Source organism: Austrofundulus limnaeus, unplaced genomic scaffold (assembly GCF_001266775.1).
Source record: "Austrofundulus limnaeus strain Quisiro unplaced genomic scaffold, Austrofundulus_limnaeus-1.0 Scaffold244, whole genome shotgun sequence".
NCBI classification, from domain to species: Eukaryota; Metazoa; Chordata; class Actinopteri; order Cyprinodontiformes; family Rivulidae; genus Austrofundulus; species Austrofundulus limnaeus.
The window spans coordinates 203,861-220,909 of record NW_013952646.1 but is presented as its reverse complement, the minus strand read 5'-3'; the positions used below and the strand labels follow the sequence as shown (position 1 = coordinate 220,909).

At 37.4% G+C, this 17,049-nt stretch overlaps 1 protein-coding gene across 7 annotated transcripts in view; it reads left to right on the top strand.

The window, feature by feature from the left end:
• The window catches only part of fat1a (FAT atypical cadherin 1a), a 77,451-nt gene that overhangs the window by 23,848 nt on the left and 36,554 nt on the right, over positions 1-17,049 (top strand). For 5 of the 7 annotated variants that reach the window (XR_001311183.1, XR_001311182.1, XM_014020186.1 and 2 more), the window contains exons 4-8: positions 6,616-6,677; positions 11,523-11,852; positions 12,669-12,885; positions 13,575-13,643; positions 14,116-14,255. Coding sequence is in view for 5 of the 7 variants with exons in the window: in XM_014020186.1 (XP_013875640.1) it covers positions 6,616-6,677; positions 11,523-11,852; positions 12,669-12,885; positions 13,575-13,643; positions 14,116-14,255 (818 nt within the window). In the remaining 2 variants the exon portion in view is untranslated. The remainder of the gene's footprint in view (positions 1-6,615; positions 6,678-11,522; positions 11,853-12,668; positions 12,886-13,574; positions 13,644-14,115; positions 14,256-17,049) is intronic. The other 2 variants (XM_014020188.1, XM_014020187.1) reach the window with 1 other exon arrangement.

The following is a 17,049-nucleotide window of genomic DNA, read 5'->3' as shown; positions in this document are numbered from 1 at the left end:
TCTAGATTAATTTTCTTTTCCTGACGGAATGTCAGCAATCACACACACACACACACACATACATGCACATAATCTCAGGCTATTCACTCAAGTTTCCCACCTCCTCTGTGGAAGAGTGAGCATTGTATATTAGCAGCTGAATCATTCCCTGTTTTCTTTGAAACACTTCCTCTGACTTTAACCAGAAGTTTTATGCCTGAACATGAATGTGTTAGGAAAAAAGCAACCGAGCTGAACATGTCAGACAGAACACACATCCTCAAAGTACAGGAAGTTTCCCATACCTACATTGAGGAGGGGAAGCTACTGCAGAGCCTTATTTTGTTGAAAGTCATCTTGTCTKGCTCACTGCTTGTTACTCTGCTTTCGGTTGTAGTTGTACACCTTCTTATAGTTTATAATTTGGACTATTTCAGTCCATTAACTTTTTAATGTGATTTTTCATTAATTTATGTTGAGCTGACACACAACATTTTTGGTTGGAGTTAAAGCTTGATTAAAAACCTGTAATAATGTTGTCTGATTTGCCATTTATGGCTTAGTTACATCTTGACAAGAACATGTTTCTGATCAGATAGGGCCATCCATGCRGGATTAATTTTGCAATTTAAGCCCCATCTCCACCGACGCGCTTGTGGTTCAGCTCGGTTCAGCCTTGACCGAATGTGTCTCCGTTAGGTTCCAACCGCACACAGCTGAGCTGTTTCAGAATTTTCTCTCTGGCGGTTCTAATGCCACTTTTCCACTAGTGCCACTTAGTGTAGTGTTGGTACAGTCAGTGTCGGAAAGGGTCAGTTCGGGTGCTTTTCCATTGACGATCCAGTACAGTTCCAGTGGGTGTGTTTTGGGCGGTTGGTGGAGGTGGTTTTTGGGTTTTTCGAAAAAAAGATAATGTGCAAAATGAGAGATGGAAAGATATTTGCCGATTAAGTTCTGAAATTTTAAAAATTTCCTAAAAATTTGAATAAAAATAGGATGGAAACACAATTAATGTCACTGCTACAATTGAAAAAATGGCTCCTTGAGTTGTTGTAAAGGCAGCTTAGTCTCAACCTTTGACTCCACCCCCTAGCCAATCAGTGACGAACAGTGTTCTGACATCGCATTTTGGTGTCAACTGGGACCGCTTAGAACCACAACGAAGTAGGTACTAAAAAAGGGCCGGTTCCATGACTCTGGCCTAATGGAAATGGCTTGGAACTGTACCAACACTACACTAAGTGGCACTAGTGAAAAGGGGGCATAAGTGGGTAGAAGCGAGTGCAGCACACTTACAATTTTGACGTTTGCAGAATGCTGCCCGTGGTTTAGCTCTGGGATTGATTGACAGAGGAAAGGCGGAGAGAGACGCTTTTGTTATGGAATACGAGCATGCGACGCAATAAAAATACACGGAGAAAACAGTGATAAAAGCATGGTCTAACCTTTTTGGCGATCTTGGGAAAGCCAGAACTTGCAATCACTTCCTGGAGGGAGGTGAAGGAGACAAAGGTGAGCAGATAACAGGGAGGTTTTGAACAAACTGGCCGGCCGTTACACAAACCCTTATAACAGCATCGCAACAATAAATAAACAAATAAATAAAAAGTAAAGTCTGAACAGTAAAAACACAACAGTTGAAGCCGCTGTGGATGGTCTGCCAATAACCACGCCCACAGAGTGAGGGACACACTGAGATGGAGACACACACACACCTGAGCAGGACCAAACAGAACTGAACCAAACCGAATATGAGGTTTGGTTCAGTTCTCCATGAACTATATGCTTCTCCATGAGCAACTGTGCTCATGGAGAAGGGGCTTTAGTGGTTGCTTTTAATTAAACAGTTCAGCCTAATTGAATTAACAAGGGTACATTTTCTTGTCCTAAACCTTTCAATACATTGATAAACATTACATTTTATTGCTTTTCTTTTAGTACCTTTAGGGTACAAATTGTAGTAATGTATAGGTAACATACAGGTTTTTTGATCTTGTCATTGTTAGCACCAAATAAAAAAGTGGAAAACAATCAAAACCAGAAATCTTAAATTGTCTTTCACATCAACTTTTACTAAATCTTTCTTGGTCTAGAAGAGAAGCACACACATACTGGTGTTATCAGTGGTTTACCAAAGCCCCAACCACTATCAGGGGAAGTGAGATAGGAAACAGATACTTTCAACAACTTCCTGATATTTCCGGTGATTTGACAGCAAACACTTTTTACAGCTCTCAGAGGAGATTAATAGAAAAGAATAATGGCGATGAACTAGTGCAGATTTTTCTTTTAAAGCTTTCAAGAGGGACCATAAAAGCTCATTTGATTAGGATTTAAAATATTACGGTATCTTTGAAATGAATCCAATCTGGAATTCAGTCTTTTAATAAAGTGTCCCTCTGTTAGTATTACAGTGCCTCTTTTCTTTTTCTTTAGTATTTGAATACATTTTTATGACTGCAAAATAAAAACATTAAACCTTTGTGTTTAAATCACAAAATGTTTACTCTGCTGGAAGTTTAGGGTTAGAGTTAGTAAAATAGGCAAACACAACCTTTTGTTTTTCTGATACAGGAAAATATTTGTAGGCACTTTTTATTCGCATTCTGTCAGCATGGACCATATTTCTTCACCTCTTCAGTCATGCAGATTTGCACAGTCTTTGTGTTTATAATAATTTTTGTCTTAGCTGTGTTTGCATATAGCCCTGAAGGAGTTTTTTTTCTTCTTAAAATCTGTTTAATTTTAGAGAGGATTGAATTACACAGACTTTTGAAATGACCTGTCAAACACTGCCTTCTTGTTTAATAAAGGCTTGTCAGCTTGTCCTATTCAGYTGCATTTTGGAGAACTTTTCACTAAAAAGGGGCCAAACGATTCCTACGAATACCCACTAGTTCTTCAAAATGTAGATTGGATTAGAATTTTTTAAATTAGTTTAACAACAGTTTCAGTTTTATTTTATGTCTCATAACTACATTGTATCACTAAAGTTAGCTAATCGCAGCAACAGTGTCCAAGAATGAAACACACCAACAATCCTCCAAACCCCTGAATTCCCCTCAGGTCTCCATTTTGAAGCAGTTGTTGTAGTGCTGAGAATGCCACTGTGCTGTTGTTTTACTCCCAATCTCAAAACGGCATGGCTGTAATTACTGTCGGCCCAGCACAGCCCATGCCTGTGTGTGTATGTGTGTGTGTGGGTGTGTGTGCTTGTGAGTCTTTGTAAGTTTGTGTGTTCTTCTTTGGTCAGCTCTGGCTCACTAACCAGTCATTTTACTGTTCCTTAATCTTTAGGTAGTGACAGAAAGGTATGTACCTCCACTGATTTACATCTGCAGAGCCAACAAAGTTGTGGGTCTGTTCCTGGTTGACTCCTATTGTGATAAATGAAGGGAAATTACCATCTTTAAAAGCCTGATTGTGATTATTTTCTTCTTGGATATTCAAGTGGAAATCAGATATAATCAGTAAGTAAGTTTAGTAAGCTGAGAATGTGACAAACAAAATGAAAGGGGAGCCAACAAAACCACTCATCAAACTAGTTTTACCCAGCAGATGTACATTTTCATTTCAAATTTCATTATAGTACGGTGGCTAAATCCTTAGCATTGTTGCCTCACATCAAGAAGGTTCTGGGTTTGATTCCCAGTTGGAACCTGGGGGCTTTCTCTGTGGAGATCAGCAGTCTGAGTGGGATTTGTCTGATTAAATAGAGGTTAATATTAATAGTATAGCAGGTGTTCTACTTAAAAAAAAAACAAACCTCAAAAAGCTTAAAACAAGCTAAAATTGTAATTGGTTTGACTGACTAGCTCATTTTCAGCTATGATGTAGACAAAGAAAGAAAAGCTGAACTTATCTGGCTTGGAATGAGATTGAAGTTGTTTTTCCAGTTCAGTTCACCCAACACTTCAATTTGTGTAAAAAAGATATATAAAGAATGCTAGGTAAACATAGCATCTATCATATRACCTGTGCAGCAGATACTTCCCAAAGCTTTCTTATTATTTGGCAACGATGCAATTACCAATAAGCATTAATGAGCAATAAACTTCAGCCTCTTGAATAATGGAGATATGAGCTTATACATGCTCTGAAGCACATTTGCATAAAACCATAATATAATTACAACCACAGCTGCTGAACAAATATGCAATGCCTCTGCTGTCATATAATTAAATGAAGGCAAATTTAGCCTACCTATCAACAACAGCAGAGTTCTCTTAATTTTTATTGTGGATGTCCACAAAATTTAGCACTGATTTCTTGTTTAGACAACTACTTCAAATTACAGCAACAGGCAATGGGCTTTACTGCCTCTGTCTGACAAAACTACACAACCTAGTTTATCAGCTTGATTTCAATTAAACGACTTATATTCTTTTAGCTATTTCTTAGTTACAGCTTGTGCATAAAATCGCTTTACTTATACAAAACCCTAAGACTGCGGCTGGTTTTATGATCTATTAAAATTCTTAACTACTTTGCCCCAAAGCAACTCAAAGTTTTTGAGCTAAATTTATTGATCACAGGAAATTGATCACTACTACAGATGGATGAAAATTATGATTTAGTACCATCCCAGTCTATTAACCAGAATTTCAAAATGCCCTAATGACTTTTCAATTCTTGTTTATCATCAATTTGCTTGCTAGATTTTGTCCATTAAATACAAGCTGATTTTCTTCAATACTGCAACAGTAAACTAAAGGAAATTATTCAAACCTGTGTCATTAAAGCATCTCCTAGAGGATTTGTTTCTTCAGCACTGCAGTGTAAATTGTGTCCGAGATCTACAAGTTTCCACTTGCTCTTGTAAAAGAAAGATCTAAAACTGTATTTATTTGTTTTAAATTGTTAATTGTTTATTGGCTTATAAGATTTTTTTTGATATTATTCAGTAGGTTTTGCTGAGGTTTTGTTGCTCCCATTGAGTGAGTCTTAGCCCATCTTTGATTAAGCAGCTGATTTGATGATAAATAATATATTTGACATGAAGACTTGGTGTGTCTAATATTGTCATCAGTATTCTGCTATATAATCCATGTTTATTAGTTGCCTAACACAGCTCGCAGGGGAGCTTAAAAACATTATCATCCATCATCGCTGGCCTTGCCGAMGCACATGAATAATTGGTCAGTGTGGCCTGTTTTGATGTGGCACAGCAGAACTATTTGTTTTCATGATAATGCTTTCTCATGTAAACCACGCTGAGGTTTGAAGCGACATGCAGCACAGCACAAAATAATTCCTGCAGAACACAAAAAATGTATTTAACTTCATTTGCAGCATCAGCGCTGGAACATCTTTTTCAATCAAGCATAGCTTATGGTCCTGAAGTATGTTTTATTTTCTTTTTCTTTTTTTTTTCATTCATGTTTGAGTAAGCGTGATTGGCAAGTAGATCAAAAATATGAGATGCACCTTCAGGAATTCAATTTTTCTGAGCAAACAAAGGGCGGCTTACAACTTTGCAGTTCACTGTGAAGATTATATAAAGCTATGAAGAAGAGGATTAAAAAAATAAAAAAGAAGGGAGCAAAAGTGCCCCAGTCTTATCCCTGAATCTCAGCGCTAGCGGGGGGAATGTCTATTTCTGTGGACCCAGAAGTYGTGGCCTGCTATTCTTGTTGCAGGCATATGTGCCATTGATGGGTTTGGGTTTCCGAAATCCTTTGCTGCCTATGTTAATCAGAAGCAGTGTGGCTAGCAGAAAACTCTTGAGTGGTTTAAGTTGGCATATCTACTCTACACTCAAGTGTCTGCAAAGTTGCAATTACTCTGGGAGTGATGGAGCAGAATGCTGCCTATAATGTAGAATTGTAGCACAGACCTCCCTCTCTGTTGCTCAACTGTTCTGGCCTTGTTTGTGAGTGTGGTGCAAAGCTGCATTAGCCTGGAACTGAGGATTTCAACTTGTTTCATATTTACTGTTGTCAGTCAGTGTTCACTTCGTCACTCRACATCAATCGGGCTGCTTAAAAAAGACCATTTAACTGACAACAGGATATTTTCTGAAAACTCCTTTCTGTTTTATATAAAKTACTTGTGCTTGTGGCTGATGTCTGACTTGGCCATCTGTTTATTCAGCTTGTGGAGAACCTAAAAGTAGAGTGTAAAGGCTACACTGTTGTTTGGTTACTATTTGCAGATCTTTGTGATATTTCACATATGTTTAACAGTACGGAGGTCTCTCTGGCAGTGTGGGGGACCAAAGGCAAACTACAACCCCAGATAAAAGTCATTTTACTCATGGTTTACTGAAGAGATAACCATCAGGATTCAGAATACTTTAGCCTACACACTATTGTTGACTTCATTCAATGCTCTGTACCGCCTCACTGTGCTATAACTGTGTTTTTAAAAGTTGCCGGACTGGGATCACTTGCTTTCCAGCACTATTCTAGCAAAAAAAAAAAAAAAAAAGATACTGTGTCTGAAGTACCTTAAAAACACAGCAGAATTTTTTACACATTTTTTTCCTCTCATTTACACTGTTGTCTAATTACTGAATATTCTGGGTTTTGGACTGACACATCTGTTTTAGATTTTGTTTTCTTTGTTTGTATATAACTGAGTAATTGTTTGCTCTTATTTTTAATTAACCTAATTTATCTTGGTTGTTGTCAACAGGTCTGGTTACAACCACTTCAAGAAAACTAGACAGGGAGCAACAGGATGAGCACATACTTGAGGTAAGTGCTTTATTTTTTTWAAGGTTTTTCAGTTGAGAAGTAACCAAGATGTATTATTTTTTTCTTAGCAGAAAATAATTCAGTTCAAACGTAATTAGTGTGAAGATAAATTTGCAACATACAAATCAGGATTCTAAATTAAAAGGTCAACATATTCAGTGGGAACTAGAGCTTTTCTGTTTTTGAGGTTTGGCATTTAGGCTGGCACACACTGACAACTTAAAAGTCTTGTGTCTATGGACGAATGGCCTTTTTGGGATAATTTCTCCCACTGATTTCCGGATGAATTTAGAGGGAGAGGTGTGTGTGTGGGGGGAGAGCCTGGTGACTGTTCCTTTGTTCTTTCCCAATGTTCCGTCTCATGGATGGCGCAGGCCGAGACAGGAAACTGCTGTCATACCATCAGGCCAATGTCTAAACTTGTGGGATTTAATTGAGCTCAGCTCACTCCCTTCTCGACGCTTCCGTTCCTCATTCACACCACGGAGCCAAGGTTGATAATAGCTCTTTTAATTGTATTTCTGAGGCTGACAGGGAGCAGATTGATCACCTTTTAATTATTGTTAGATATTGCACCATCCAATGATCTCTGGGTGACAGTTAGTGCCGCCGCCTCAAGTGCTAAAGTTGTATCATATTTCACTCTCTGTTTTTACATTTGTCTGCACCAACAGCATTACAGGCCAAAGAGTAAATGATAGGGATAAAGATGGTGAATGAGGGAAAACTAATCCTTCCTTCATCTGAGATAGACAAGTCCCTGACATAAGCTCACAAAACAAATGCTCACAAGACAAACAAAGTATAACATTTTTATTAGCCACACATTTTGTCACAGAATAAGCTCATAAGACATATAAAAAAAGTTGTATCATACATCGTACATATATCACATTACAAAMGTAATCATCTTTCATGAAATGAAAAGCACACATCAACATAGTAATCTTGCCCAAGTGAAAACAAGTATTGATTAAAAATAAGGTGAGAACAACTCAAAAAAAAAAAAAAAGGAATAATGGGAATGAAATAAGCAACTTTGAGGTTTCGCAAAAATACCTTTGGTGTTTTATTTTTTTTTTAAATGTGAGTTTTGTGTCTTTTTTCATTAAGGCTGTGAGCTTTTTTCTTCTAATCATTTGTCTATACACCAAGAAACAGCTCAAAGTTTACTGCTAAATCACATTAGACATCAAGGTCAAAAACTTTAAACTAATCCACCCAGTAGTTTGCTGTTGATCTGGAATTGATTTGTCCAGCATGTTGGTGAACAGAAGGTTTTAAATCCTTTATTAAAAGAGCAATTTTCTGCTTAAGCTGAGTCTCTGAATGTTTGGTTGTCTGTTTTAACTAAATGTCTTAAAAACATCAAATAACCACATTAAATGATACAATGGATTTTATTTAAACAACACTCCCATTTTCTTGTCATCGACATTCCAGCTCTATTTTTAAAATGCATYTTTAAACTTTCATTAGAAATTTAGACTTAAACCCTTTAAATGGGTAAGTTGACGGTTTGATATATGTTAGGTGTTGCACATTTTGAGAATACGTTAGGTTTAATAAATTAACACAGTTTAAATGGCCACAGTTAAAAGTTTAGAGAGATTTTTACAATTTATAAAGATTTTGTTAGGTGGTCAATTTTTTTACTCATCGGAAAGTCTTTTATGTTCCTGTATATCTTCATGAAACAGCTCAAAAAATTCTGTCTGCTGCTAAAGTTTTCCGTAACAACTTGTTGGAGGCGAACCAAAACATGTGGCGTTATATGGAACATGTGGAGTAATTAGGGTGGCGTGGGGGCTGTGTCTGCATTGTTTGCACCAAATGCCGAGATGAGGTGCAGGGGTGGGGGCTTTAGCTTTTGAAGATGAGACACATGGTAGTTGGTAGCTGTCTTGTGTCTGTGTGAAAGAGGGAGAAAGGGGGCTAAAAGCAGTGGGGGGAATTTCAGAAAAGGCAAAGCTTCTCTTGTTGGGCTCGGCGGCTCCAGCAGCAGATCAGAGGCCTTCATCCACGGAAGGAGGGGGTGGGTAAATAGCAAAAGTGGGACATGCCAGGACATGCAGAGTATTCAGGCCTGGGACTGTAGGCAACACATTGTAATGTTAAAGCAGAGGTAAATGGGCTGTTCACATCTGTTGCCTGCAGCCTTTGCCAGCATGCAGTCTGGCCTATTTAACAGACATTACATCCTGTCCAAGCCTTCTTTATTAATTAACCAGTAAGTGCTTAAATGGTTTAGTATTTTTAATAAATTGGCTTAATAGGTTTTCAAGCCTGTCATTTAAAAACAAGTAAGACAACTTCTTCAAAAGACACAGCTGGGCGGAATCTCCGTATATTGTAGGTGTGGATCGTTAGAGGGGGGTCCTGACTCTTATTAGCCCATCTGCATGCAGGTCCCCCAAAGCATTCAACCTGTTTAATGACTCAGCCCTTCTGAGCTATAGATAGTATTTCACTTGTGCAATTATTTCAAATTTGGACCTGAAAAACTTGGTGTAGGTTATTAATGAATTTAGTTGTAACGGTTTAGCCCTTTAACAACTAGAAATATGTAAAAGTAACAGCCTAAATTACACAAAAGTACCAAAAACACAAATCAAAACTAAAATGCAGCTTGAAAACAGAGATTAGGCCAAGAATCGTTGTATTTTTTCATTTACTTTTCTGTTGGGATATTATGATTAAAATGTAAATCTGTCAGACAAATTRACTAAATCTTAATATTTTTGTTTGCTGGAAAACTGAACACAGATAAAATTGGTTTAAATATGATGACATTTATATACATTTAGATTTCCATCCTGTACTAACAGGTGAAAATATTAAACAGAACGTTTTGAAGCAGGCCGAGCTCGTAGAATGATCAGTTTGATCCTCGATCTTGATGCTGTTCAGATATTTTTTCCTAAACTTCTCTTGATGCAGATTTGTAACTAACATCTAAATTGAGACTTAGATGTAATTTCAATCCCTTTTAGACCAAATTTACTCACAACGTTGTAAAAAAAGATATGTATTGACATTCTTTAAATCCCACCTAATACAAACAGAATAAAAAATTGATGTTTCATGAATTCAGAAAGCCTGATATCTCATTTGTTTATAGAGATTTCTTTCATGACACTGCACAGGAAAAACACAAAGATGCTGTATTACTCCTCAGGGGGACATTCAAGCTTGTTGTCATCTTGTTTAATTGATTCTGCTCATGTGAGCGGCACGGACAGCTGCAGACACTGCAAGAAAAGCGAAAACAACGCTTTAGTAATTGAAAGTGTGGGACCAAATGGTGTGTGCCTGGCCATGGACTCCCATTTCYAGGGAAGTACTTAGCAGATGGTTTTTAATGAGTGTGACATTTGTTCTACATCCATGTATTTTTCGGCTTGAAGCTAGAAAATCCTACACTCCCTTAGAGCCTTAAATGTGTAATCCCTGATCCAAGTTTTTCAGTGGAACTCAGTAAAAAGTTGTTTTTTTTTAGGTCAGCCTGTGGCTCCTTTTATTTTTTTATTACACTTCACAGATTGTGCAGCCAGTTGTCCAAAGTCACGCTAATGTACAGTATTTAAGCTTGATTCAGTGTCACCAACAACAGTTGTAATTTAAATTGAAGCCCCAGTTTCGATTCTGTTTGACACCGTTTGTTGTTCTTCTGGGGTAAAGAGAAGCCCCTGACCATTATTTGACAACAATGAGTCATATTGTTTATTGTCAACTCTTTGAGACACAAGTGCATCTAGTGCAGGGGTGCCCAAACATTTTCCCCGAGGGGGCCAAAATGAAAATCTATCCATGGCTGCGAGCCAAATGCAGTTATATAATACATGAAATACAAATACTTTTTAAAGTAAAGTCCTTTATTTTTAACGATTAAGCTGTGCACTGGTCCTCTTTAGTTTTAGTCTGTGCACTTGGAGAAAGTATTCTATACGCTCAAGTAGCAAAGGCTCATGGGACATTTCATAAATTGATAAAATATGAGTTTTTGTGGCCTTATAAAGTGTGCAAATCTACATGCGGGTTTAAATCTGATCTAAATATTTCTTGTTGTCGTTCATGTTTCATGTTTAATCCTAATACATCAAAGATATGTCAGCACCATGACTGAAAACTACCTTCACTACAGCCCTTTTATATAGTCATTTGACCAATGGAAATACTGTGTTTCTRCCTATAGGATAAYAGGTTACAACCTTGTAACTTTGGCAATTGTTGGTGGGCCAAATGAAATGGCTTGGTGGGCCAAATTTGGCCCCACTTTGGGCTCCTCTGATCTAGTGCTAATATACTGAATCTTGTTTTTTGGCTGCTCCCCTCTGCAGGGCTCTCCATAGCATGCAAACTTACGCAAAATATTTGGACATTGTTTTATGCCCTTCAAACCTGGGCTCAAACCTGCAGCCTCAGGATGACAAGACAGCAGCGCTGACCGCTGAGCCACCGCAGCCCCTGGTGCTAATATACTGAGTGAATGTATCAAATTTAAATGAATTAGCTCTGAGGCATTGTTTGTTTCACAGCTTTAATTTTTACGATTATGTGCAAACAGTACACGTTTAGATCAAGAGAACTTTTMACAGAATAAAACTTTATTCTGGAATCTAATTAATATTTATCAATTCACACAATTTGCATTTGTGCAGCAAAGAAACCTAACTGGTACAAAATGTGCACTTTTTTGCAAAAGCATTGCATTTGGGAAACAGCTGTATTAGTGTTGTACACATGTTACTACCGGTGTCATTGGTCAAAAGACATTCACTGATCAACATGATAGTCATACATTATTAGAATTTGTATACACTAATAGCCATTCTTTCTCTTCAGATCACCATTACTGACCATGGCGTTCCTCCTAAATCCACCACCGTCCGGGTCATCGTCCAGGTCCTCGATGAGAATGACAACAGACCCTTGTTCCTCGAGAAGATCTACAAGATCCAACTCCCGGAGCGTGAGAGGCCAGAGAGAGAGAGAGCCACCAAGAGAGATCCGGTGTATCGGGTTATTGCATCCGATCGTGACGTGGGGCCCAATGCTGAGATTTCCTACAGTATCGAGGAGGGAGACGAACCTGGCAAGTTTTTTATCGAGCCTAAAACTGGCCTGGTGTCATCCAAGAAGTTCTCCTCTGCTGGAGAATATGACATTCTTACGGTGAGTGTCTAATCACAGAATGCTATCTCAGTAAGCTGTAAAATTTTGCATCACATTGCTGTTAATTGTTTTACTGTTTTATTACTTTTTTCTCTTTAGTTCCTCACAGGATATGTATGTGATTTAACACCATATATAAAAAACTGGGTCTCATTTTGGAAAAAAAAAACCTCTTTTACTTATTTACATCATAAAAACTTGTAAAAGAAAATCAGTTTTGGGTTGCTTTTTCCTGCAGTGTGAATTCAGTCTTAGAGGAAAAACTACTTGTAAAAGTATCTTGAAATGTTAATTTTCCCAACACAAGCCAACAAAATGCAGTTGCAACAGAGTAATACAAAGGTTTTTATTTTTTCTAACATGCTGTGGTTTTATTGCTGAGTGTCTTGGTTACCGTGAATCACTTGTCTCGGTTAGCGAGGTGACTTCACACATCCATATTTTGGTTGTTGTCTGTGTTGCCACAGTCTCACAGTGATGCAGTTGTTTTATCTGAGGATTACTGGGAAATCAGTGTGATGTGTTTGTGAAAACAAATGCAGGTGGATCTGTTTTTCTAGCTGGAATTCTTTCCTGTTGGAGATTATTTATCACATGAAGCATGTTGGAATTGTGATGCAGAGATGCCACTTTTAAGATTTTGTAAAGTTTAAAAGCAACTTCTATTCTGAATTTGAAAATGACATCACATTTTACAGCATGATCAGAAACTAGTGCAGTACATTTTTAGCTTTAGACATGGAGATGATCTACTAAGAAGTCATGCATAATAAAAATATTTGATAACACTTAGTGTATTTTTGTTTTCACTGACAGATTAAAGCAGTCGACAACGGACGTCCACAGAAATCCTCCGTTTGTCGTCTGCACATCGAGTGGATTCCTAAACCTAGTGTCCCAGCGGATGCGGCACCTCTGCGCTTCGAGGAGTCGCCCTTTATTTTCTCTGTCATGGAAAGCGATCCTGTGGCCCACATGGTGGGCGTCGTTGCCACCGAGTCCTCTGATGTCCGTGTGTGGTTTGAAATCACAGGTACTGCTTGTCTTATATATTTGATGTGTCCATGCACGCTGTTTGAATGTTGTATTGCTCTCTAGGTAGAACAACTCCTTAAAACTAACCAAGTGAATGTAACTCTCACATTGTTTGGCACTTAAATAAAATCAAAATTAGTGACACTTAGATTATTTTCTGATCTTATCTGCAGTAATTTTACAAATAGAAAAAAAAACATGACAGCAATGTTAAATATTGATAACGTTTCCATTAAAAGTATTTTATTTTGTGTTTTATGACAACTCTGGATATAAAATTGTGTATACCTCTTCTCATACTTGGGTCACTTACTGATCTGAAAACTCTTTTTTTCTCAGTCACTGCTCGTGTACTTAGTGTATCTTTCTATTTAGAGTAGCTAAAACCCTTAATAATTTATAGATACTTTCCCTAGATTTTTGAGCTTCATTATACAACATTTCCTTTTTTACGTTTAAATAAGTACTGGTTTTTAGTGTCCTAAATGGCTCTTTTCACTTACAACAGTTATTGTGCATGAGATTTGAAACAACTCTTTCTGAAAATGTTCACCTCCTCTCCCTGCCTGTTTTCCTTCTAATCAATGTCTGACTGACACTTCTCTTTTTCTTCTCTCTGTCTTTGTGCTCTTTCATTGCTTTCCTCCTTTTCTGTGGATTATTCTGTTGGGTTGGATTTTTTGCAAGACGGCGTAGAGGATTCTGAGATGTTTTACATCCTTCAGATGGCTTGTGACCACAACTGTACAGCAGAAGGTAGCTGCTGGGATCTCCTAATAGGCTGTGCTGCATTAAGAGCTCATCTGATTCTGTGTGTTGGTGCTGCCTGCTGGTTGTGGTTGGCTTGTGTTTGAYGTTGTGACAAATGTTTTCCAATTTCAAGTGACTGACCTTTTTAAAACTCATTTTACTCTGTGTCTATATCCGCTTTTAGTACATACTCTCTTACAGTATAAATTGTATTTGTTACATATTATCATATTATCTGAAACAAATGCTTAAAATATTTGCTGTTCAGCTGATTTTTGTTAAASAAGCAAGTCTAAATTGTTAGGTAGTGTTTGTGTTTCATTATTTCCTTTGATACCACAGACCTGAAAATTAATGTTTGTGTCTACCTTTGAGGCCCCATGTCATGTTTGCGTAACCTTGTGACATGCGTGCAACGATGTGACGATTTGTCTTTAATCTTGTCTTTTTACGTGTTTGTTTWAAAAAAAAATTGCAGGTGGTAATTACGACAGCCGCTTTGACGTAGGCAAGGCCAGTGGAACCTTGATTGTAGCGCGGCCCCTGGACGCAGAACAGAAATCAAATTACAACCTGACAGTGGAAGCCACAGATGGGACACGAACTGTCAGCACTCAGGTAATTGAAACACTAATGAAACGGTTGGAGGCTGAGGAGGCAKTTGTCATGGTTTTTTTCTTCTTTTTTTTTGTCTCTCGTGAGGAATAGATGGATTTAAGAGAAGGGTTATGAATGAAGTAGTGACTAAACTGTCACGTTTGTTKGGATATGATGATGATGGGATATTATCACTTCTTCTATCTGGACAAGAGGGAGAAAAAGGACTCTTGTTAGGTCTGTCTCTCATCTTGTACTAATATGAGCTGAATTCTAGCTGCTTAAAACAGATAAAAGGTTTGCTGTATTAGTGAACATGTTTTTTTTTCTTTTTTAAAATAGCAAAATCTTACAAGTTCATAGAAGTACAAATGTTTAACAGTATCCAACAACTAAAAGCTTGAAATATTTAGAAAATACATTGAAAAATTCTACAAGCTGTGAACTGGGCCAAGTTAAAGTAACAGTTTGGACTTTTTTTAAGTGAGGTTTTATAGGAAATGTTATAAACATCCTACCTATTGTTGGCTGCAGCTATGGGATATTTTAATACTTTTAATTCATGTCTTGATTGAGTATGAATAATAAATAATACATTTTTTTCTGTATTTTTAAAGATCAAACAAATGTAATCAAATAATAAAAGCACATTGTACCTACTCATCAGATTCATTTTAGACCATATAGTCACTGACACTTAAGCTTTAGATCCACCTATTGTCTTTTTCTTTTTGACCACACTTTGACTGTAGATTTATATTTATGGTAAAATATCTGGATTATCTAGTTCAGAGGTTCTCAAACTAGGGTCCTAGGAACCCCAGGGGTCCGCGAGAGGTATCTTGGATGTCCTCAAAAAATTTCATTAAATTGTTACTTTTGGTTGTTATTTTTGAAAAATGCATGGATAACAATGAACTAATAAAAAAACATAATAATCTTGATAAAATATATATTATATTAGTTTAGGGGTTGAAATGACAATAAATTATGTTTTAAAACAGCATGGGGTTTATGAGAGGGTCTCTGGAATTTTTTCAGGTCCCCAGACCCAAATGGCTTGAGAACCCCTGGTCTAGTTGACTTTAGAATAAATAAATTAATGCATGTTTTGTCAACAGAATTGTAAATGTTATTATTAAACATCAGTTGCAGCTACTTTATCTTTAATTGCAAATACATTTTTGCTCGACATGTTTCATTTGAGAGCTCAGCACCTGTCGTTTGGTGTCTTGTTTCTGGTGCTGAGCTGCTGTGATGATGGTGCTGTCTAACCAAAGGCTTTTTGTTTCAAGTGTGCATTCTTCAGCCCCCCTTCCGGTTGGCAGCGTCTCACCCTAAACCTGTGAGCCTTCACTGTCTGCAAGAGAAACACATTGATTTGGCCTTTTTTGAATGGACCAAATAACTAAAAATGTAATAGCTGTGTTTCACTCCAGCTGATGCCAAAAACTGAAATGCCAGGACAAAAAGCTTTTCAAGTGTGCAAGCTGTCTTTAGTTTTTGTTTCGTTGGTCATGCCTTGTCCGTGAGATTTTGGATATGTCTACATGGTAGTTTGGGTCATACAGGACAGTGACATTCAAAATGTTTTGTTCTTTGTTCTTAAAGCAGAGCTTCAGAGAACTGTAGCTGGAAAATAATCTATTTGTTGTCACTCTGTATGAATAAAGCCTTTCATCATCTAGCTGTTGTGCTCCACTGAGCCTTGGTTGAAGCGCTGCCTTCACTGGCATTTTGGAGCTCATCCACCAAAGCAGCATGTCCTTTAGTTTAGTGCAAAACCTTCAAACCAGCCACAGAGTTTGTGTTTTCTTTCTCGTAGGCACTTTCCTAAAAACCCCAGCAAAATGACGTTCTTTAAAAGCCTCTCAACAATACACCAGGCAGTGACATTTTAAGCCAAATTATTCACTTTAAAAGGTTGGGGCAGATGGCAGCCCCTTTCTGAGTCTTATTCTGCTGGAGGTCTCCTTTTTTTCTTAAGCATTATTCCTTTCCATTGACACAAACAACCTGGTCTAGGCTCAACATGGGGGCATTGAAAGTTTAAATTCAGTTCACTGGGTTGCTTTTTATTGCACATTTACGTTTTATAAATACACCCAGGTTGAATCTAATTTCCAATTGTCACCCCTTGTCTCTCTGGTCTATAATTGGAAGTTTTAAGAACAAAGAAATAAATATTCTACAACAAAGTGAGGCACMCTTCAAGAAGCTATTATACCATTGTGATCAACTCCTCTTATGGACACTTGTACTCTACATGATGCAGTGTAATATTATCTTGCTTGCAATAGGCATCAGCATGCAGTGCTGTTTTTTAATGCTTGTGAAGAAAGAGTCAACCATAAAACAAAACAAATTGCATTAGAAGCCATCAAACTAGCATAATTATGGTTTTGGGACAATATATTCTGATTTATATCAGTTTACTGAAAATTCTCTGTTGGGCCAGATAATCCTACCATTTCACCCTTCACCTATCTCCCACTAAGAATTGGGACACCTTTAGTCCATGGCAGGAMTTTGTACAACCAGGGGGCATGGCTAACTGGTGGGGTATGGAGTGGGTTGGGGTTCACTTTGTCTGATTTGAGTAAATTGGATTAGATTAAAATATGATCGAATTAGACACCGTGCCATTTTATCGGAATTAAACTTGTCTTTATTAAAGCTATGTCTGCACATTTTTTTCTAAGTAAAATGCATGACATCAATCTCCCAGGATAAAAACAACAAAATCAACTTTTATTTAATAATTCTATGTAATCTTGATTTTCTTAAGAAATTTGAGAGAAAAATTTAAATGTCT